The sequence below is a fragment of the Rutilus rutilus genome, assembly GCF_951802725.1.
Source record: "Rutilus rutilus genome assembly, chromosome: 14".
Classification (NCBI taxonomy): Eukaryota; Metazoa; Chordata; class Actinopteri; order Cypriniformes; family Leuciscidae; genus Rutilus; species Rutilus rutilus.
The window spans coordinates 24,365,195-24,388,823 of record NC_140219.1 but is presented as its reverse complement, the minus strand read 5'-3'; the positions used below and the strand labels follow the sequence as shown (position 1 = coordinate 24,388,823).

Sequence of the window (23,629 nt, the reverse complement as noted above, 5' to 3'; positions counted from 1 at the left end):
TGGTCACACTAGACTTGCAACTTCACAAGGATTTACCCCTGGCTGTTTTTTATTTGGGATCGAAAGGATCAACTTTCAAAGTTGTTCATAGTATTCTCTGTTCCCTTGGCTGCGATTTAATATTTCCCTTTCAAAACCATATCCTTTGAAAAATCCTTTTTTTATCCTTCAGATTCTAATGCCATGTAACTATCAGTGTTTTCCATGTTCATCCACATGCATGAACTTTGTTGATTGTATATTTACAATGAATGCATTTGATTGTTAATTATGTTTACATAAAATACGAATTATGGATCATTCAAGCATCTTGAGCCTTTTGAATTCAGCACAGAATTTCCTACTTCTAATTGCTATAAGAAGTCAAACTAACTTTACATAATTGTCACCTCATTTATATAGAGCTAGTTAAAATATTCTGACTGCACCATGGAATGTGTTTTTAATGAGAATGTTTGTTTCCTGCTGATTCACAGATATTGTTTTCCTTTCATCAGATCTCTTGTAATATCTGAAAGCAAACAAGGCCCATTTTTCATAATATCTGAGAACAGCAGGTGTAATAAAAATTAACTTGACTTCCTCTTTCCCTATGTAATGAATATATGACAGTTCTGTGAATGTAACGCTTCATTTTCGCAAAAACATGATCATATATCATTTAATTTGCTTTGGCATGCTACAGTTTTACTTGGGAGGTAGCTGAACAAATTACCATGCAATTATGTGGCACCGATTTAGACTTCCAGTCCTGGTGGTATGCCAATGTGGGTCATCTTATCTCCTGCCTCCATTAGTGACTATGAGACAAAAATATCAATACTAACACCATCATTAAGGCAGCTTCTCATGCTGCACGTCCTGTCCCACTTCTGTTAATGGTTTTTAGAGAGAGGCCGTGCCCCGGACCTGTCGCCTGCTGCAGGGCTCTCACCTCTCAGACACATCTGCCAGTTCAGATCTCACCGCTCTGAGTTTATCCTCACGCTCCATCCTGACCCTCCCTGTGAGATTCATGTCTATCAGTTCTTACAGACCATCGTGAAAGACACTAGGCTACAGTATGAGAGTTCATGTTTTTATATTTGACTTTCCTTTCTCAATCATTGTCTGTTACTGTCTTAAAATAGATTTTCTTAACACTAAAATGAAGCTGTCTGCCAGTTTTGGAGAAAAGTTACTTTTAAAAGTAATGCATTACAATATTGTGTTACTCCCTAAAAAAAGTAACTGAATGTGTGAATGCATTACCGTTAATTTTGCATTATTTTTTCTCATCTGGGCTGAGCTGACTTAAAAAACCTTTCACACCAAAAGAGTAGTGAATAAGCCTCAGGCAGAAGGAAATGCAAATTCATGACTTCACAGTATAGAGGGCGCAGCTCAAACAAACCTTTCAGATATAAAAGGCAATAAAAACAACAACAACGAAAAACAAATTTGGTGTTTAACTAAAGTCATTTTTGCTAATTTGTATAGTTGAATTGGATCAGCGAAGACATTGGTTAATAAAATGAGATGAAATATATAAGTATATTTGTATTATTTAACGTATTTAACGTATTTAATTATTGAAAGTTTGCGTAATATTCAGTTTACATTTCACTGTTTTTATTCATTTTGAGGATTACTGATTAAATGCCTGCACTTTGAGTAAATGCCTGCTCACATTATTGTAGCCTAGCACTACAATAACCATCATGCTGACACAGCGTACAAAAACATCTCTGCAATCCCAATTTTACTCAACATTGAGACAAGAGAGTTGTCAGTGAATAAATGTTTTTTTTAAAATGTGAATAAATTATTTGAAAAGGTAACTCAGAAATGTTGTTGTAAATTTAAAAGTAATGCATTACTAGTTACTTTAAAAAAGTAATCTGATTACATAACTCATGTTACTTGTAATGCATTACATGCTGTCTGATGTAATAGAGTTGACCTGATGTGTCATATAAAAGCGTTTTATAGATGAGATCAGTGACTTCTGGTCAAATTGAATCAGTTTTCGCTGTCCTATCATGTTTCAGAACTTTTATTTTGTATAGAGACTTTCAATGTGAACCCTAAAAAGTTCTTCCATTATTTACTTACAGTATGATGCATTTATTTACAGTGCGATTTACATTTCATAGATCTTTACTCACAGAACTTTTAAGTTATTTTTTACCCCATGCGAGAAGCAGAGCTTGTTTATCTTGCATGGCTGCAAATAAGGGAAATATTTGAAGTATTTGAGTTGAGTGCTCTTTGTAAGGTTAGATAGACATATATACTCTCCACAGGTGCTTGAGAGACCGCAGAGATTGAGGGCTTCATCATTTCCATTTCAAAGAGCTCCACGCTGTCATGCAGCTGTAGTCTAAACCAATACCTGTAAATGAAAGCCAGTGTTCACTTTTTTTGACAGCTTGTGCATAATAACAAGCCAAGGCAAACAGCTGGGGGAATGAGTCAGTAAAAACCTATTCATTCGAAAAGCCTTTTAAATATGTATTGGAGTTAATTGTTTATTTATCTCTCATAGCTGTATTTGTGCCACAACAGAATGCTATCCCCATGTAGAATAAAGTGGCTTTTATTCACCCGGTCCTTTGAGATGTCCTCTCTTCTGTTTTACAGATTTTGACCCCAGTCTTGGCATGATGACTGGCATTGCTCCAATGAACCCCATGATGCCCGGCCTTGGGATTGTGCCCCCGCCAGTTTCGCAAGACATGCCCGTTGTGAAGGAAATCATCCACTGCAAGAGCTGCACACTTTTTCCGCCCAACCCCAGTGAGCCGTCTCTTTTTCTCACTCTGTTGTGTTCCAAAACCTAGTGAGCTGACTATGAGGCAGCATTTTAAGGCACCCTAAAATACCTTGTTTTGGCCAAATACAAAGGCAGGTTCGCTTGTATCCTTCACCTAGAAGGAAATCTCAGAATTTATTGCAACAAGCTCAGTTATATTGATGATTATAAATAACTTAGAACTTCATACAGTACTAAAAGGTATTGATTAAGGAATGTATATTTTGAGTTGGTGTATTTTAATGCTTATTTGAGTATTCCAAGAAGTACACTTATTTAATGTGCTGACTAATATACTAAAACACATGTAAGGTACATGATTATAACTGTAGTGTGTAGTTCAATATTACATTAAAAGTTAGTATATTTTAAAAAGTACTAAATTGCAACTTCATCATTATATATATATATATATATATATATAAAAACAGGGCTTACAAGTGTTAGTAGAAATGAAATTCTACTACAGGGTTAGTTCACCCAAAATGAAAAATGTAATTACCCTCATGTCGTTCCAAATCCATAAGACTTTCGTTCATCTTCTGAAAAATTATAACAAATGAAGATATTATTTGAATGAAATCTGAGATATTTCTGCCCCTCCATCGTCTATTCACCCAAAACTCTATTACTTCAAAACGTTCATAAACAGATCAGGCAAGCATTGAGCTTCCATGTTTGTGCGCTTTATGTATGTTCGCTAATTAATGTTTATAAAAAGCCTCTGTGAATAAAAGTCTAAGTTAAATCTGTTAAACATAGAAAGCGATCATGTCTCTTCAGAACACTTGGATTAAAGCGCTTGATTCATATGGATTTCGCTCACGATCTCTTTATGATCTTTATGAGCAGATTTCATTAAAATTATCTTCAGTTGTGTTTTGAAGATGAGCAAATTGAAAAAAATGCCTTAAGGGTTTGGAACCACATTAGAGTTATAATTGATGACAGAACAAACTCTTTCAAGTATATTTTTGTTTACCATAAATGCGTTTCAGTACATTTGGCAGTATACTGTAATAACCATATTTCAGAGATAATAGAAGTAATTATACATATAAAAATAAATAAAAAGCACAAAAGTTCAGGTTATTGCATTTAATATAAATATAGTAAAACTGTAATACATTTTCATTTAATTATAATCGACATTCAATTAAGTGTCTGAAAACATTACATTCAGTTTGCACAGTATATCATTTATGTAATAAGTGCTATTTTTAAAAGTACACTAAAGTGTATTTCTTTTACACAAGGGTAGAGCATTTCAAATCTATCACTTTGGAGATTTCATGATGGTTAGGATGCTGCCTTCATGCTGGAATACACTACACATAATTGTCTCCCATTTATGCCCCGATTTGCAGTTTAACGAGTCGACAATAGTTGCTGAAAGTCTGCGGCAGTCTGTAGATTTTGGACAGTTGGAGTTGACCGATTTCACATAAAATCGCATAGTGTTTGAAGGGCACAGACTCAGATTTGTTTAGCTTCAGATTGTGTCTCCATCCAGTCGGAAGATATCAAAACGTTTAATATTTTGAGCCAATTTTAGAACACATATCGTATATGATGTGTCACCACTGAAATCAAAGCTGTTCATCTACTGTCCAATCTACCAGTGTTGCAATAAAATATAATTCAAATACAAAAAACAATACAAAAGTACATTAACAGAACACGTGTAACAAATTAGCCTCGATATTTAACTCATCAGCACGGATAAAACAACTGACAGTGCCACTCACCTCTAACTTCCTTTGTAATCTGTAGAGTCCATACTGACCGAATCTACCGACCCAAGACCGCATCCAAATGCGCTTGATTCGTTTTTTCTTTTGAGACTCAGCACACAACAGTCGCTACAACAAGGTAATCTCCTGCACATCCATGTTTGTTTCATCTGTCATGCTCCTCCTATCAACAAGTTGTGTCCTTCTGTGAGAGAGTTTGTTGTGTTCGGAACGATTTAGAAGTCTGGTAGTGTATGATCCTCAGTCCTGTAGTGCAGGGGTCGCGACCAGGGCTTGACACTAACTTTTTTTGCTCACCAGCCACTGTGGCTAGTGGTTTACTAGCCACTCAGCATTTTCACTGGCCACAATTTTGACATCGATGCCATGGAGGAAAAACTGCCATGAAAATATTTTTAATAGTATCTCATAATTTGGCAGCCGGTATAATAGGCTGCTTTCACTTTAAGACCTGACACACGGATCCATTATACTGGATAGCACAGCTGGTATCGTGTATCTATTCTGTGGAAAATGTGTATTGGAAGCGTTTCAGATATTTCAGTATCAATATGTGATAAAAAAAAATAAAAAAAAAAAACTGTTTTGACAAAACTAAATTGCACTTAGTTTATTATTTCAGATGGTTTTTTTTTTCTTTTTTTTTAAAAGACTACAATTGAAAAATGTGTAAGTATGTAAAATTCAACTGCTGCTGCCAATGCTGAATCCACCCAGTCCGGCAGGTTGGCGGGTGTTAATGTCAAGCCCTGGTCAGAGTGGGAAAAGGTGGGTCGGGCAAAGTCACTTGGCTGCAGCTAAATTTGCGTTTCAGTGAATGACACACACACACACAAAAACAGTTTAGTCTAGGGCTGCACGATATACCAACATCAAATAGAAATCATTATATTGCTTTGTGCGATTTTCGAATCACAAATGCTGCGATTTAATTATATAAATATATGTTCTAGCTGCGTGTTTTATAGCGAAGCGCGCACATGCAAATTTGAAAAACAATATTTTCTGCGTCTCAGAGCGGCTTGTTTCATTATTAAGCTGCTCGTGCGCATTATTAACGGGAAGAAACTCGTTAGCATTACACCGGAGAATTCAAATGTCACTAAAGGCTGTTCATTCATCTCTGTCATTTATTAAACTCGGCACTATTGTCTTTCAGAGACAAGGTCGTAAGAGTGCGTAAGAGTCCCCTCGTGCATTTGGCTATCAACACAGAAGGAAAATATGTCTGTAAAAAGCATTTTATATATACACACAGAACAAACATGAACACGTTTTTTGCGCTAAACACTGCAATGAGTTTAACACTTGCAGCAGGGATCACAGACTGGAGCGAGCATGTTTTTTTTATCAACTGGAATTGAAAAGTTTGTCAACCTCTGGTTTAGGGTATAATGCCAGTTTTGTAACTGTAAACATTTACAAAGCCGGCACGTGTATGATACCTGGTGTTGTAAAATCTGTTCAGATTTTAAAAGTCGTAGTGTATTCCAGCCTTTAGAAAGCAACTGCCTATGTAGGGCGGAGGCAGCGAGGCAGCTCACTAGGTTTGGGAACACAGCTTATATCTCACTCCATTTAACATGTATGCAATGATAAGCAGTATTTATAACCCTCATGCATTTTAAATGATATTATTGACTTGAGCAATGAGATCTGAAATGCTGACTAGATGAAAAGACTGATATAGCCATGAGCAACTAACCAGCCTGTTTATGACTTAATATTATAATTCTATAAAGATCTCGATCTCCATAGCCTAGCAGGGCATGTCATCTTGATGAGATGCAGATACGATTTTAAAAGCCAGCTGCCACTCAAAGCATCAGACTGACGCTTGATAGAAAGGCTATGTTTTTATTTGAGAGAGGAGCTGTCATCTATTCTTTCATATTTACCCTGTTATCCCCCTCATCCCACCAGCTGAATAAGCTCATCTGAATTCGTCTCCTGTCATAGAGAGAGAGAGGTCAGGCAGAAGAATGAAACAGGAGGGGGCTGTCCAGGGGGACTGGGGTGAAACTCTGACTGTAATTGGACAGTTGACCTCTAAGGAGACTGAGGTATTTCTGGCATGTAAAATATGCCACACAGCAAGAGGAGGGTCAGAGGATACAATGATTACCTGAGAGAGTCAGTGTCCTTCAAACAGCTGATCACGCTCCACATGCACATCTGTAATCACAGGCTTGGTGCTCTCGTAATGCTGTGGTTAGCCTCACCTGCAAAGTGTCCACACCCACCTGACTAAAAGAGAGTGACGGACTGACACACCTGCTCCACGCACTCTAATACTCAAACAAATGATGCGAGACGTTGATTGATGCCAAAGCAGGAAGTGCGAGAGGAGCATTTATAACCCAGCAGAACAACTGTGATCCTCACCTGACCACAAAGTGAAGTTATTCTTTTCAGCGGAAACACAAATTACCAGTGAAAATATCTTTAAGAAAGTTTGCAAAAGAACAAAGACTGAATGGCAGATAGAGGCTCTATTACAAAATCAAGTGAGCATTTTAAGGCACTAGACTATGTGCTCAAGACACAATGATAGGTATCTTAATTATGCTGTTTCAAATTCTCTAAGGCATTGTGAAAGCTCAGGTGATATTTATACTAATGTGCTGTGGCTTTTATGCATATTAGAATACTGTTAGGCTCTGATGACAGGGGCTTTCATTCTATTGCCATGGACCCCAAAATGATATGATTTCCTGTCAGAACCCCCTAAAATCTATAAGCATCTTTTCACATACAACGCCCCATTTGCAATGTGAAAAATACAAATATTAATAATATGTCAGATTTGATCTGGAAAATGGTTACTTTTTCTACATACCCTACCATTCAAAAGTTTGGGTATGGTTAAATTCCATTATGTTTTTGCTAAATGTCTCCTATGATCACCAAGGTAGCATTTATTTGATTAAAATACAGTAAAATCAGTAATATTGTGAAATAATATTACAATTCAAAATAACTGCTTTTTTAATATATTGTGAAAAACTGAATTTTCAGCGTCATTACTCTTGTCTTTATTAGTCTTCAGTGTCACACGATCCTTCAGATCCTTCTGATGATGATCTGCTGCTCAAGTAACATTTCTTATTATTATCAGTTGTGCTGCGTAATATTTTTGTGAAAACACTAAAGCGTTTTTTTCAGGATTCTCTGGTGAATAGAAAGTTCAAAAGAATTTATTTGAAATTTGAAATTGAGTTTTAAAAGCATTTATTTGAAATGTACTTTTTTTGTATTATAAATATCTTTTCTGTCACTTTTGATCAATTTAAAGGGTTAGTTCACCCAAAAATGAAAATTCTGTCAGTAATTACTCACCCTCATGTTGTTCCAACCCCGTAAGACCTTCGTTCATCTTCGGAACACAAATTAAGATATTTTTGATTAAATCTTAAAGTTGTCTAACTCCTCCATAGGCTTCTAAGGAACCGAAACTTGCTGGCCCAAAAAATTTATTAAAGACATCGTTAATATAAACCAAGTGACTCCAGTGGCTCAATCTTAAGTTTATAAAGCGACGAGAATACTTTTTGTGCGCAAAAACAAACAAAAATAACGACTTTATTCCACTTTTCATTTCCTTCTCTCTGGGCCTCGGGTCTTTTTGCGTAGTGTTTAAGCGTAGCGCGTCTGTGTTGCACGTCACCACGTATCACACATGACCAGCGTCGCCCAATAGCGAGCCTACGTGGTGACGTGTAACACAGAAGCGCTACGCTTAAACACTACGCAAAAAGACCCGAGGCCCAGAGAGAATGAAATGAAAAGTGGAATAAAGTCGTTATTTTAGTTTGTTTTTGCACACAAAAAGTATTCTCGTCGCTTTATAAACTTAAGATTGAGCCACTGGAGTCACTTGGACTATATTAACGATGTCTTTAATACATTTTCTGGGTCAGCAAGTTATAGTGTCTTAGAAGCCTATGGAGGAGTGAGCCAGCTCTCAGATTTAATCAAAAATATCTTAATTTGTGTTCCGAAGATGAACGAAGGTCTTACGGGGTTGGAACAACATGAGGGTGAGTAATTACTGACAGAATTTTCATTTTTGGGTGAACTAACCCTTTAATGTGTCCTTTCTGAGTAAAACTATTCATTTATTTAAAAAGAATTATATAATTCCAGTACCATTACTGTTAAAGGGGCAAGATAAGCTTTTAATAAAACGTGGCTATCTATGCTGAACAAGGCAGAAAAAACTGTCCATAGGCAAGAATACAGAAATGGGGAAGTTTGATCTAGTTTTAACAAAAGCCCTGATGCTGTCAAAAGTCCGCAGGATTGTTTGATCGTCTGTGAAGGAATCAGTTTTTCTTTAGCATTGCGGCCTTGTCATCATTCACCCAGATCGATGCTTCAATTGACAACACAGGGCAGCTAGCTGTATATCGATCTTAGAGTCGCAACATAACAACATGAAAAGCACGGTTCATATTCCCTGCCCGTCTTCATGTTGCAGATTAGAAATGAATAAAACCTGGTCACTCACTGCAGCCGTACCTTATGGGCTCTGTGATCAAGCAGCGCATGGGTAATTATTCCAAGATCGTGGAGGAGAAAGACAGGAAGGGGGAGGCAGAACAAAGGCCCTCTTGGGGTGGGGTCGTCAGATTCTGGGATTGTAGTTTTTAATGACGAGCAGTAAAGAGAAACTTGAAAGAGACGGCCATCGTGGTGAACGCAGCGAACACTGTCTGATGAGATTTGGGCATATCCACAAACATGACAGTCTCCTCTTATCTCGGTCAGACTGAACAGGTTATCATGCACATATCTTGCATTGCAACGAGTCTCCTTTTTTCCCCGCACCAGACCGTGCAGAAGTGGATTTAATAGCCGGTGACAGCTGTGCTCTCCTGACTACGGCATACAGTAATGCGGAGCAATCATTCATGGTTATTCTCACCTCAGTTGCCAGAAAAAATTACCCAAGTCCTCTTCCCAAGGACCCGCGATGGCTCATGCCATTTAACATGACATTTTACAAACTCAAGCCTCTCTACATCATCACCTGCTCTCTTGTTTGTTCCAGCGATCCTACCCTTTTGTCCTTGTACATCTCTTTTCCTGGTTCTCTCTAAGCCTAACCAGTTTTCATTGCCTCTACACCCTTTCTTCAGCATCTTTGGCAAAGTCATTCACTCTTTTCTTTTTCTGTCTGCTCTCATCCCCTTCAAGGCAAAATATGATAGGAGATATCAGCATTTATACCATATGCCATTTATCAGTGCTTTTTAAAGGGCAGCGGCGTTCGCTTTGATTGCAGCTGTATTAAAAACACACTTATTGCTGTCAGCTTCACTCCTTGTTATTTATTAGATTTGAGCGATGGGGATATTTGAAACCTCCTTGTTTTATTCAACTCGTGGCATCTCAGCTGAGAGCTGTGGAGAGCTAAGCCTAAATCTTGCCTTGCCTGACTTTATAATAAGGATATAAAAATCAGGCAGTTCTGCTTGCAACTATGCTGGTTTTTGCATTGTGTTTCCAGTCATGGTCACACATCATGTTATGTGTAATATGCAGTGGCCCTAAACAGTATTTGGATACTTGAGTCACTCTTAAAAATGACTAAATTGCATTAGCTTACAAAATATCAAACAAATGATGCTGGTGCCTTTTTTTTTTTTACTTAACGTGTCTTTTAAATACCTTGTGCTTTGGTGATTTTTAGTGGAAGTTCATACAGGTGTGTCATATTAGAGTACTGTACATTTTGTTTGTATTTTAAAGTCAGTGTTTTGTTGTTATTTACACTACTGTTCAAAAGCCATTTACATTTACAGTAGATTAACTATTTCAACATAATGCTTTTCTTTGGGGCTTTTTTAACTAGTTAAGCCTGGGTCATCCTAAACCCTGGGTAAAACAGAATCCGGGGTTAGCTTCACACCAACTGATTGTTTTCCATCACCATTCTCCATTTCTCCCTTCAAACACTGAGTAAATGTTTCTTGAGCTGTAAATCATCATATTAGAATGAATTCTGAAGGATCACGTGACATTGAAGACTGGAGTAATGATTCTGAAAATTCAGCTTTTCCATCACTGGAATAAATGACATTTCAAAATATACGGAAATAGAAATATTTGAATAATAATTCACAATATTACTGTTTTTACTGTGTTTTTTTATCAAATAAATGCTGCCTTGGTGAATATAAGAGACTTCTTTGTAACATTTTTGTTACATTTTTGTTCTATTTTTTAGCTAATGCAGTGACATTCATCAAAAAAAAAAAAAAAATGTAAGTGTGTCTTAAGTGTCTGAATACTTTTAAGGGACTGTAACTATATAACTGTCATGTAACCACGTTTTAGTCTTTTGGCCAGTGCTGATATCTATAGGTCAAGTTCCCAATATTACAATTATGCTATTTTGCTAAATATTGTCCATTTAAACTGTCTGACTGATATATTAGTCTATCACTAGTTACTTTGGACCAAACCTCCATAGTAACATTTAACATATACAGAATATATATATTTATTTGCATTATTATTTGAGCAGGTAAACAAACTAAATATTTCTGTTACTGAAGGTGGCTGGTAAAGGTATGAGGTCTTGAAATTCCTCTGCTCTGGATCATTGTCCCGCAGCTCCGGCACAGCTTCACACCTTCCTAACCCATCAGTCTTATATTCTGCAGCTCTACACAGCCCCAGCTTGACTTAACTCCATCTCTGCATCCCCACCGCCACCCCATTCTAGTCTACTGTGCTTAATAAATGGCCATCGATCGCCTTTCATTCACTGTCGTTTGAAAGGCCTGGCTTTCTGAAGGACACTGAGTTCTGAGAGAGAAAGAGAGAGAGAGAGAGAGAGAGAGAGCGAGAGAGAGAGAGAGAGAGAGAGAGAGAGAGAGCGCATGGGAAATATCATCTGTTTACTCTGCAGAGCCTGGAGACCCACAGACCGCATGAAAGGATAGCAGTGATTCAGTGCCCAGTTGTAGATGCATCTTCCACCATCAGGTCAGGCTGCATATGCTGCCTTTCACTCGCTTCTAAACCTTCAGTCTGTCCTGGCCTGGTGCCTGAGACTGACCTTTATATCAGGCAAAGCTCTCTTCTTCCAAGAGCCGAGAGGGCCGTGTCACTGTGTTTCTGCTTCTGGAAGCCTTAGTTTGCCAAGGGCACTGCCAGACTGGCCTGTTTCCTCACTTCAACCCACTCACACCACATATCACCCACACATCCCTCCACCAAACCCGCCTGTGCCTGCAGAGGCCTTTAACCTCAGTGACACTGTTGCTTAAAATAAATATTGGCTTTATTTATTATCTTTATTTTTATGATGTCCAAAATGCTATCAAATGATAAAAAAATCGAATTACGATTTCTAACAACCGGTTTAGCTTCAATATGATAGTTTGAACCTCGATGTGATGCCCAGAAATGCTTATATGTGGAAGGTGTTCTGGCACTGACGTCGTGTAGACGTGGTCCACAATACAACCACCCCAGAATTACAGTTGCAAAACATTATGTTAAAAAAAAGGAAAGAAAGAAATAAGTGGGGGGAAGAACATACTGATCTTATATTGCTCTCCTGTGGATAAAAACCTGTTTAAGGTGCTTGTGTTCGCCACAGGCTTCCCACAGAGACATTGTCCTGCTTTCCTCTTTCAAGAGGGACAATGCGCAGCAGGTAGACGGCTGTCAAGCTGAGTAAAGACTGGCTTTTGAGAAGTCAGCTCATCTTATCTGCAGTCTCACTCCTGACACCCCACTCCAGCTAACAAAAGGCCCAGGATTTCTTCTTTCACCATCTCACACACACAGATCCAAGGCAGGCTTCCTGTGCAGTGGAGTCTTCTGGAGGTCTGAGAGTAAAACACGTCTGGGGTTTCACAGAGCAACATGCTTGTTAGGATCAATGTTATGCACTTCTTTTTATCCGTGCAACTGCATTTTTTTTTTATAATGTGCATCATGCACACATGTCTGTCTTCAGTTAGGGTGGCATCACTGGCCATTTTCCAGGTTCTTCCACCTCACTCGTTCCATATACGTTCTCACCCACGTTCCTATCAACTTCTGTCTGCGTTACAGTTGTCATCTCCGCCGTCTATGTCTGTTTGAGCGCGTGTGTTTGTGCGAGACAGAGATACACCTGCGGCTGTCTTCATTTTAGCTGATTAGCGTTAAGCTTGTTGACGACTGTCTCTCGCTTGAACGCTCGCAGTGCTGGAGGTACACGGTGCCCTCCTGAATTCATGTCCCAGACCCTCCTGTGTCATCTTAGCTCACTCTTCAAAGAAGCGCCTTTGACGGCACAGGATATTTAGCCAGGGAGCAGTGGGAAGAGCATTGGTTTGTGAAATAATAGGCTTTGATTTTTAGTGCTGTGTGGTTTCCACTTTGAGACGTTATAGTTACTGGAGAAAGAAAGCTATCTCAGACATCTCAGATCTGATGCAGCGTTCTGTGTAATTTCATATCACCGTATTGGGTGACAATGGAAACAAATCAGCCACCGGCTGCATGGTGAAACTCAAATGATATACTTTGCTTTCTCCCCACAGTGTGAATATGAAAACAAAAAGTGGGTGTATTTGATTTAGAAAAGTTCAGAGGGATCAAGCTCTTTCTTGTGTAGCGCCTCTGTTCCTTCTAAAGCAAACATCTACTCTTTGTTTTTATTACTTGCTGAAAGTTTCAATTTTCAAGAGACTGCTTATGTCAAACCAAAATGTTTTGTGTGCATTTGACAAAAGGGAAACATTTGATCTCCTGGGCCAGCAATCAATATTAAATAGAGCTCTGTGTAAGAAGTGACAGCAAAAGAAAACAAAACTACTTGCCCCTTAGAGATCCTCAGTGATTGCTCTTAAACTAGCAGCTTTAAGTCTCTCATTCTATAGTTATCATGTGAAACACATATAACACGTCGATATAACAAAGTTCGGGAGGAGCATGATCAGGTAATTCAACCAATCAGCACGATAAGAGACCTTTATATACAGTAGGCAGTACAGCCGTCCCTCACCTCTGTCCCATGACAGTTTTGCAACATCCCACCAACACCCCACCAACACCCCAACGTCTCACTCTTGGCTGGTTCCTATCCCGGTCTAGGATGGGGGTATACTCTGGGTTCAGGACATATTCCAAGCTCCGAGCCCTTCCCTCAGAAAGCACCCCAAATATGCATATAGTGCCACATCTGATTACATCTACGTGCAAATTTGTGAAAATCTATTTAGGAAACTGAGGGGAAAATTCACTAAACATTTGCACAGTTGCTTGAGGTGTTTCATCAGAAAACCTTACATCTTAAGGTGCTGTCACATTAGTGAAACTTAGATGAAATTTTGCAGGTAAAGTGTTTAAGTGGGTACATTGTCCAAAATAGTTTTTGAATTGTAAGTAGTGTTTGAATTTCTCCTGGATTCCTGTTTGGTTGAGTACATTTTGCCTGCAGAATTGGTAAATGTGACTTGGTAAATTAATCCATATACCACTCACAGTCCAGCATAACCAGGTGCTGTAGAAACCACTGTATGTGGTATAGTGCTGTGCCGTGCATATTCAAATTTTTTGTTTCTGGACAAAACCTTTCTATGCAAATGAGACTTTGTAGAATTAATCAGATTCACAAACATTGGCAGACACAATTAACATTATGCTTTTAAAGCAGAAACATTTCGCTATTAAAACGAACTAGATAAAAATAAAAAATTAAAATGTTTGTGTATTGTCTAGTGAATTTGGCTACCGTAAATAATTATTTCGGCTTTGCAAAGAGTAGATTCATGTCCCCCTCAGAGTGTATCGGATCATGGGATTCTGCAACGTCCTTCAGATCCAGCCAAGGCGTGAATTGCGATCAGTACTAATTCTGTTGCCAAATTTGTACCAGTACCTGATTTGCATAATTCCTTCAATGAATCAGGTGCTAAAACGAGGCTGGAAAATAAACAAAGCTGTCAGTGGATGTGTTTTTATTCTTCTTCAGTAAATTCCCCATGAGTATTAGTTTAAACTTTGAGACTTCAGGAATGATCAGACAGACAAATTATTTTATGCTTTGTAAGCACGTTTATAGAAATTATTATTTCTTCACACACACAAAGTACCATAGCACATCATCCAAAGCCCATGAATGAATTGTGAATCATCTTGGTCAGTTTACTCAAATGCTTTTCCTATAGTGTTGTGTTGAAGCTGTGCACATATGCTGTGTCCTCTAGCATCATGAACAAGACAAGAGAATATTATATTCTTTTTCACTGACAGGAGCTGACATAAACATAATGCTCATCATGAGCCGCCACAATAAACAGGAGTTAGTGTAATGTTGGTGATGATGGATGGCGAGTGTTGAGGGGCAGCTGTGGGGTCTAAAGAGACTCGCTTATTTATAGTGACTGGCTCACAGCCAAACATGCCTGAACTGCTCTGCGTCCGACTCCGTTTGGACCCCCAACCAGGCATGCGGTCCCAGCAGGTGCTTCCTTCAAATGCATTCCCATAGCTTATTAAGACAGTCTCTTCAGTCCTGATGGAAATCACGGATTATCACAAGTCCATCTTCACAGCATCACTGAGTAATCAGCTAACACCAGAACAGGCCAGTTTTGGATGCCAGGCTTTGCACTTGTAATCCAGTCATGTAACAAGTGCCGGGTTTCATTGATTATTCTTTCTCATCCTGGTTTTCTCATTCCATCTTATTCATGGTTGATTTGGTTTATCAAGAAGAGATTAGCTTCGTGAACCTGGAGGTTCTAGCACCGTGTACTGCAAATCAAACCGATCAAGGGAAAGATACGTGGTCTGTACTGCAACACGCTGAGTTTGAGTCCTCTCTATATTATGACTAACAAATAAAAGTGGCAAAAGGCCCCAAAAAAATGTCAACACTATAATCGTTTATACTTTGGCATATGTGTCATTGTGTTTTGGTGCATTACCATTTTTAATGATCTTCCAGATGAACCCCAGTCTTTTAGGTTTGAATTAGATGATTAATCATTTTAATGTCAAGGTCATGAAAAAAAAGTCAGTGATTGATTTTGCATGTTTCATCTTTTTCAAATGTGGCATACGAGTCGATAATGAGCTACAGACTTAATACAGTGAAAAATAGAGATCAATAACTAAATCAAACAAATTGTCAGAAATACTGGTAGTTTAATCTTCTTTGCTTTTCTTCAAAGACCTGCCTCCCCCTGCAACCAGAGAGAGACCGCCCGGCTGTAAGACAGTGTTTGTCGGCGGTTTGCCAGAGAACGCAACAGAGCAGCTCATTGTGGAGGTGTTTGAACAGTGCGGAGGTATCATCGCCATCCGCAAGAGCAAGAAGAACTTCTGTCATATCCGTTTCGCCGAGGAACACACAGTGGACAAGGCCCTCTTCCTGTCAGGTACATATTTAGATTAGATAGATAGACAGACAGACAGATAGACGGAGGATGGATGGATGGATGCATGTACAGTTGGATGAATGAATGAATGGCCCCTAACTATAGCTGCCCCCTAATAGTCGACTAAACGTTAGTCTAACTTAAAAAATTAAGTTACGTGGTTGGCTTAAAATTTTGAGTTCATTGAAATCAAATCTTTTAGTTAAAGGTCCCATGACATGAAATTTCCACTTTCTGAGGTTTTTTAACATTAATATGAGTTCCCCTGGCCTGTATATGGTCCCAAAGTTTTTAGAAATTTTAATCGGTGTAAATCGAGCTTTTGCTATTTTTCTCTGCCTTTGAGAAAATGGAAGCTCAACCGGGCTGATCTTGAATCTCCTCCTTATGACGTCATAAGGAGAAATGTTACCTCCCCTTTCTCTGCTTTGCACGCCCAGAGAATATTTCTCGCCCATGAGAAAATGAGCTAGGAAGTAAGAACGCGCGGGCGCGATTTTAGTTTGTCCACGAGAGATATCATGGCTTTTGAGCGAGCGAAACATCATAATTGCTCAATAATTGGATGTACAAATGAACATCGAATGGTCAATATAGAGCTGGGCTTGCTGAACGTCGGACAAGTAAGTCAACAAATTATATATAAGTGTGTGTGTTACTGTTTTTGGTTACCTAGCTTACACGTATAATGTGGCTGTCACATTAGCTATGCAGCTATGCAGTTACTTGCGCTAATGTAAAGGTAGACAGCATCAAGTTACACACACTGTAACGCGAGTGTTGTACATTTCTTTGTTATTTGGATAACCGTTTTCCTGTTGGATATATGGCGCGCGCGATATCCGCATTTCAAGATCACAGAGCTTGATGTAATTGTAATAAGATAAATTACAGACGTTACAGATCTCTCATGAAAAGGCAACAGTAGGTCCGCGTTAGCTAGATGATAATAACTGTAAACCATCCGAATAAAGTACCATATCCAGGCATAATATTTTAAACTAACCATTCGGAAACGTCCTTCTGGAGCCGCTGAGTTGCAACTTCTTCATCCGTTGCTTCTCCATCTGGATCAGATTCTGTGTCAAACTGAAATGCTTGAACGACTGCGTGTCTTCGTGCCATTGCAATATATCCAACATAAACAAACATGCATGGTACCGTTGCGCAAGATGGTCATCATAGGCCACACCCACCCTCCACCTTGCGCCGCCTTTCTCCTCCTCATTAGTATTTAAAGCTACAGACACCGAAACGGCCCGTCTGAAGGAAGCTCATTCTGGGACTGGCTTGTAGTGGCTATAATTCTGCACCGAGGCTGAATTTTTGGAAAGAGATTTCAGATACAGTACTAGGGACCACTAAGGACTATATTAAAGCCTACAAAAAGTAGAATGTCATGGGACCTTTAATACAATGAAGGAGATTGGTTTAATCACTTTGATCCCTTGCATTTTTTTTCCTGATAACAGCAGAAACAACTTAAAATACTCCTTAATTTTTGGTCATACAGATACACCTCATTCGAAACTAATTTTAATTGTGTAAACTCAAAATAAGAACAAAAGGTTGTGCCTTTGTAAAAAGGATGCGCTTTCTCTCGTCTTGTTCTCCGTGAACTGGAGTGTGTCACAAAAATGAACCGAAACTCAGCTTAGGCTGCTTGCCCCACAGACATGAGCTATATCTAATGCTTTAAATGTCTACTTTTAAACGAACCAATTAAAATAAAATGAAAATACTGTCTGATTATGTAATCCGTATGATAGTTGCATTTCAGCAGAGATGGTAAGTCAGCATCTTCAACTTCATCTTTGCAGCCGACACTGACTCAGAAAACAGTTAAACAGTTAAAAATGTATCCTTGCTATTATTATTTTCCCCGACACATTCATAATGAAAAACGTGTACAGCCCTATCCCTAGCAATGTCACAACGTTTCAAACAAGAATACAAAAACAGTATGCCAAATCATGCCTAGAAATGTATGTGCCACACGTGTTATTTACAATAATTTCACTTAACCTTTTCTCTCATGTAAATGAGGGTCATGTGTCCACAAGTTCCCTCTTGACTTGAAGGATCGATGCAGAATTAATTAGGGGGTGGGGCTTCCCCAGATCCCTCAGAGAACTCAAGATCTGTAAACACTGGCCGTCGAGAGTCCCTCACAATGAGAGGTCAACGAGAAGACAAGCGCCGACATCTAGTAATACATTTCCGTCTTTGAACGCTGCATATCAATCGTGGGCCAGGCCCGGAAACCTCGACACCGGTCACATGACCTGCCGGGGTCTGCTTCACTTATCTCTAGTCTCCAGTCACATCTTAAATCAGTCTTTGTATGCAAATATTAGGATGTCCATCTCAGCCCCAGAAAGCAAGTTTAAAGTGCCGGCCACTCCAATAATACCCTTTCCATTATTTATTCTTCTCTGAGTGTTGCTCTCTCAGTGGAGAGGGACGAGATTGGAGCGGCGCCCCATTTATTATGTGACAGAGCTCTGCAGGCCTTTCCATAAATAATGGTGCTCATTTCTAACGTGAACACATTGCGTAAAATATTTAACAGCGTCTTGGGGCTGTAAAGAAGTGATGGAGAGTCTGAAGTAAACTGTGAAGCTCTTTCTCTCATTTCTGTTGACACGGCCATCTCTGAATATACATTCTCCTTAAAAACACTTTTCAACCCTCTCTGTACTCAGAGCATCATATGATTCATAATTCACTGGAGCCTCTTTCATACCACTTGGCTATTTGTCAAGATGCTTTTCCAAGCAATTTTCTGGTTTATGCTGAAATGTATAAACCTTAATATAAAATCACTTTCTTTTTTCATCCCCATCACAAACCAGATTATTCTCATACATCATGGCTTGTCTGTGCTGGTAGGGTTTTTGTTTCGACTGCCCCATCTGAGTGCACCATTTGGGACTTTTTACATGTCACGCAAAATAAACAAATAGGAAGGGTTTGGCTGCAAATCTTTCAGCAAACGCATGTTAGAAGAGATGATTAAAAGGAGTGCGTGGCTGTCATCTTGTCACAGGTCACTTCATGAATCAGTGTTGGTAATGTTGTTTTTCTCATAACATACTTGCGATTTGTTAAGGGTGAATGTTTTTCTGCTGTTCTCATTTTCCTGCATTTTTCTTTTATACCATTTAACTTCTTGCCCTGCACTCTCCTTTTCTTCTTTCTTTTTTCTCTTCCTCTTTCCTATCCTATTCCCCTTCCTATTTCTTTTCTTGTTCTTGTGTCTTTTCTTGTCCTGTCGTTTACTCCCATTCCCCTTCCTTTTTCCTTTCTTTTCCTTTGCTTCCCATTCCTCTTTCACTTTTCTTTTCTTTTGCTGTTTTTGTCTTTTTCTTTCTTTACTTCATTTCCTTTTTATTTCCTCTTCCCCTTTCTTTTTCCTGTTTTCTTTTATCTTATTTTGTTGTTTTTTTTCTGTTGCTAAATTTCTTGTCCATTCCTTTACCCCCCTTCCCCTTATTCCTCTCTCCCTTTCTTTTTTTCCCTTTTTTTGCTCCATTTCCCCTTCCCCTTCCTCTTTCATTTCCTCTTTCTTTACTATTCTATTCCTTGCCTTTTTTATTGTGCTTTCCTTTTTTTCCCTCTTTTCCTTTATTTTCCTTTGCTCCATTTCCCGTTCCTTTTCTCTTACATTCCTTTCCGTTTTCTTTTTTCCTTTTCTATCTTTTATTGCTCTATCCTTTGCTTTCCTTCCTTTTCATCCTCTCCTTCCTTCTCTTCTCCTTTCCTTTCTTTTTCATTGATCCTTTTCCTGTTACTTTTCCTCTTTTTTTCTCCTTTCATTTCTTTTCTTTTCCTGACTTTACATGTTAATTCCTTTACTCCCTTTTCCTTTCTTTTCTTTTCCTTTCATTTTCCTTTGCTCAATTTCCCCTTTTCTGGTGCTTTTGTCTTTTCTTGTCCATTTCTTTACTCCCTTTCCTTTTTCTTTTCGCTATTTCCCCTTTCTCTTTCCTTTTCCTTTATCTTCCTTTTTTTCTGTCATTTCCTCTCCTTTACCTTCCTCTTTCACTTTCTCTATCTTTCCCTTTCCTTTATCACCTTGTCCCTTCCTTTTTTTCTGTCATTTCCTCTCCTTTACCTTCCTCTTTCACTTTCTCTATCTTTCCCTTTCCTTTATCACCTTGTCCATTTCTTTTGCTTTTACTTTTCATTTTTTTCTCTCTCCTCTTTTTCTTTTTTCTTTTTCTTTCCTCGCTTTCCCCTTCCTTTATCTTTTCCATTTGATTCCCTCTTTCAAATTTTTTCCTTTGCTTTTGCTTTACCCCCTTCCCCCTTCCACTTTCTTTCCCTTCCCTTTTTCTTTGCCATTGCCCATTTCCATCTCCTCTCCTCTAGGTTATAGGATCAGGCTGGGATCAAGTACAGATAAGAAGGACACAGGCCGGCTACATGTAGATTTCGCTCAGGCTAGAGATGACCTGTACGAGTGGGAGTGCAGACAGCGCATGCTGGCCCGGGAAGAGAGGCACCGTCGCAGAATAGAAGAGGACCGTCTACGGCCCCCTTCACCGCCCCCCATCGTTCATTACTCTGAGCACGAATGTGGCCAGTTAGGAGAAAAGCTCAAAGGTGGGACACATAACATGTTATACTTCCGTAATGGTGATTTGTTGATTTGTTGATTTGTTGGTCTGTCACACATCTGTCGTTTCCTGAAGCTTGTGAAGAGGCTGCTACAGTCTGTGTGCCCGTTGGCTGGATGCATCGAAAAGCTGTTTGTCTCTTCAGGTTTGATGTTCCTTGCGGTTTAATAGAAACCGTCTGATTAGTGACTGCATCTTGATTCTCTGTCAAGGAGAGAAAGTGCATTAAAGAGAAGTTTTTTTTAGATGAAATCAGTTGAATTTAGCCATGTTTCCTTCAGATTCCCTTACTTTTTCCATGTAATATTTTATATGCTGTGTGTATGCTGTTAAGCTCACTTTGCAGTGGTTACAAATAACAGATGAAAGGAAGAGAAGACAGGATGAAATTACATAATGTGTTTAGTGGACCTTTTGTTCTGCTGGCTGTAGAAAATCTCAACAGATTTTCATATCTCATATCTGCTAGATTTGTCTGTATATGCAAAATTGAACAGTTATTTTTGACAGTTATTATTTTGAATCTGTTTTTAAATCAGATAAATGAGCAGGTAAATGGAGAGGGATTTCATATTCATGACAAATTGATGCTGTCTTAACAGGATTGTTGATGGATTAATAGTTTAAATGATTTGATAGCATTTTTTGATCATCTGTAGTTAGGACTTCTATAAATAAATCAAAGCATCCTGGAGTTCTCAGTTGTGCATGTGTTCGTGAGCAGGATTACAACAAGAAGAACAAAATAATGATTTTCATTCTTCATTTACTTTTTTACAACAGCAGTCATCTTCGCTGTACAAACTGCAATATCTTTGCAACACTGCTTCATCTGTTGCACAGTTAACGCCAGACATTTGCAGATTTTAAATAAACACAATGACATTAAAGAATAATAGATTGCTGGAAGAGCCTCCCTGTAGCATTCATTACAATGATTTTCAGTTTCCTCTGTTTCTCATCTCATTCCCAGCCGAAAGTTGCAAGCCAAAGCTTTGTAGTTCATCTTGACTGTTTTCCGCTCCCGTCTGCACATAAACACCTGAGGTCTTCATGAACAACATTGCCTTATTTGTACAGAAAGCACAAAATATCAAATATCAATAATGTGTTATGATTGACAAGGACCTTCCAGACTTGTCGCATGCTGTAGATGTCTTTCCCTGTTCTGTTGTCCTCTCCTAAATGTCCTCTACTCTGCTAGTGTACATCTGCTGTCTTTTTTGGCCCAATAAGCATGTCCTTCTAATAAGTTTTGACACTAGAAGGTCCCAGATGAGAAGTGTTCCTCTCTAACATTGTACTCAACTCTCTTCCCACCATCTGTTTCTCCCCCACCGTTTATCCTTTCTCCACTCAGACGACGGCAATTTTGCCGAGGCTGTGCGTGTCCTGCTGACCTGGGTGGAACGAGGGGAGGTAAACCGCAGAAACGCCAACAACTTCTACTCAATGATCCAGTCCTCCAACAGCCACATCCGTAGGCTGATGAACGAGAAGGCCGCTCATGAGAAGGAGATGGAGGAGGCCAAAGAGAAGTTCAAGAATGCCCTTTCTGGGATTTTAGTACAATGTGAGTGTTCCTTTACAGATCTTGCTTCTGTCTCAAAACCTAACAAGCTGCTCATTTCTGGGCATTTTTCCATCATTATCAGTGAAGGAACTGGATTTTACACAATCAGTACGTTTACATGGGCAAAAATATTCCAATATTAAGCCGATTAAGACAGTACTCTGATTGAAAAACTACCATGTAAACAGGGATTTCTGATTACCTTAATCCGGCTAAAGTCATACTCCAAGTAAACACAAATTGAATTAAGACATGTGGAGTATTCCTTTTTCAGTCGCATTATTGAAGTCCATTAGAGACATGTACAAACCTTAATCACAAGCATTTTGCGACAGGAACCATACACACACCACAGTGGTTTGACGGCAAACAAGAGAGCATGGCTTCAGAATTTGTATCCGCCCTCGTCTGTTTGCACGTATAGCATGACAAATAATTAACTGCATATGAAGCTTATGTAAAATTAAAACCCAAAACTGTATAATTAACTGGTACCATAACAAATTCTAACTGCATGTTGATACGGTGGGAACGTCGGACTGCGTGGCATGGTGATGTAATGACGTGTGACATTAATCGATCTATGTTCTATAACATGTCAAACAGGAACATGAAAGGAATATTCTAAAAGCAACTCATGTTGCTTAATCAGAATATTGTCTTATTCAGAATAAGGTCAATCATTTGATTACTGCTGTCCATGTAAACGTAATCAGTGATAGCTCACAGATCACAGCTCATCATGACGCTGCTGTAAAATACCTAATTAACCCACAGATTTGCATTTCTCTGATGCACAAACCCTGAAATGATTTCACTGATTTCACCCTTTAAAGCAAATACATGGGGAAATACATGAGCATTGACTAACACAGGTGTCAAACTCATTTTAGGCCGGATAAGACACATTTCACACTTTTTATATTTGTACTTTTATATGCCACAATTCACATTTAGAAGGGTGTCACTATATGTGTGAGTAAGTGTAGTCAATAACGTAATATACGCTACCGTTCGAAAGTCTGGGGTCAGTAAGGTTTTTAATATTTTTGAAATGTTTTAAGTCATTTTTAAATGATACTTACAAAGGCTGTACAGTAAAAATACAGTAAAACAGTAATATTGTGAAATATTATTACAACTTAAAATGTGTTCCATTTTATTATATTTTAAAATGTAATTTATTCCTGTTGCAAAGCTGAATTTTCAGCATCATTACTCCAGTCTTCAGTGTCACATGATCCTTCAGAAATCATGCTCATATGTAGCTCAAGAAACTTTTTAAGCTGTTTAATAGGTTTTTTTTAAACCATGATACTCTTTGATGAAAAGAAAGTTCAAAAGAACAGCATATATTTGAAATATAAATCTTTTATGACATTAGAATTGACTTTAATGTCACCTTTGATCAATTTAATGAACCCCTGAGAATTCATTTCTTTTTCTTTTTTTAAAAGAAAAGCCCAAAACTTGACCCTAACTTTTGAATGGTA

The 23,629-nt window shown here is 38.6% G+C and overlaps 1 protein-coding gene across 8 annotated transcripts in view; it reads left to right on the top strand.

Annotated features, from left to right (window-relative positions):
• enox2 (ecto-NOX disulfide-thiol exchanger 2) overlaps positions 1–23,629 on the top strand; it is a 260,770-nt gene that overhangs the window by 196,001 nt on the left and 41,140 nt on the right. For 5 of the 8 annotated variants that reach the window (XM_084429439.1, XM_084429437.1, XM_084429440.1 and 2 more), the window contains 5 exons: positions 2,623–2,778; positions 4,568–4,666; positions 15,735–15,941; positions 20,316–20,549; positions 21,924–22,136. In XM_084429439.1, coding sequence (XP_084285565.1) covers positions 2,623–2,778; positions 4,568–4,666; positions 15,735–15,941; positions 20,316–20,549; positions 21,924–22,136 — 909 coding nt within the window. The remainder of the gene's footprint in view (positions 1–2,622; positions 2,779–4,567; positions 4,667–15,734; positions 15,942–20,315; positions 20,550–21,923; positions 22,137–23,629) is intronic. The other 3 variants (XM_084429442.1, XM_084429438.1, XM_084429443.1) reach the window with 1 other exon arrangement.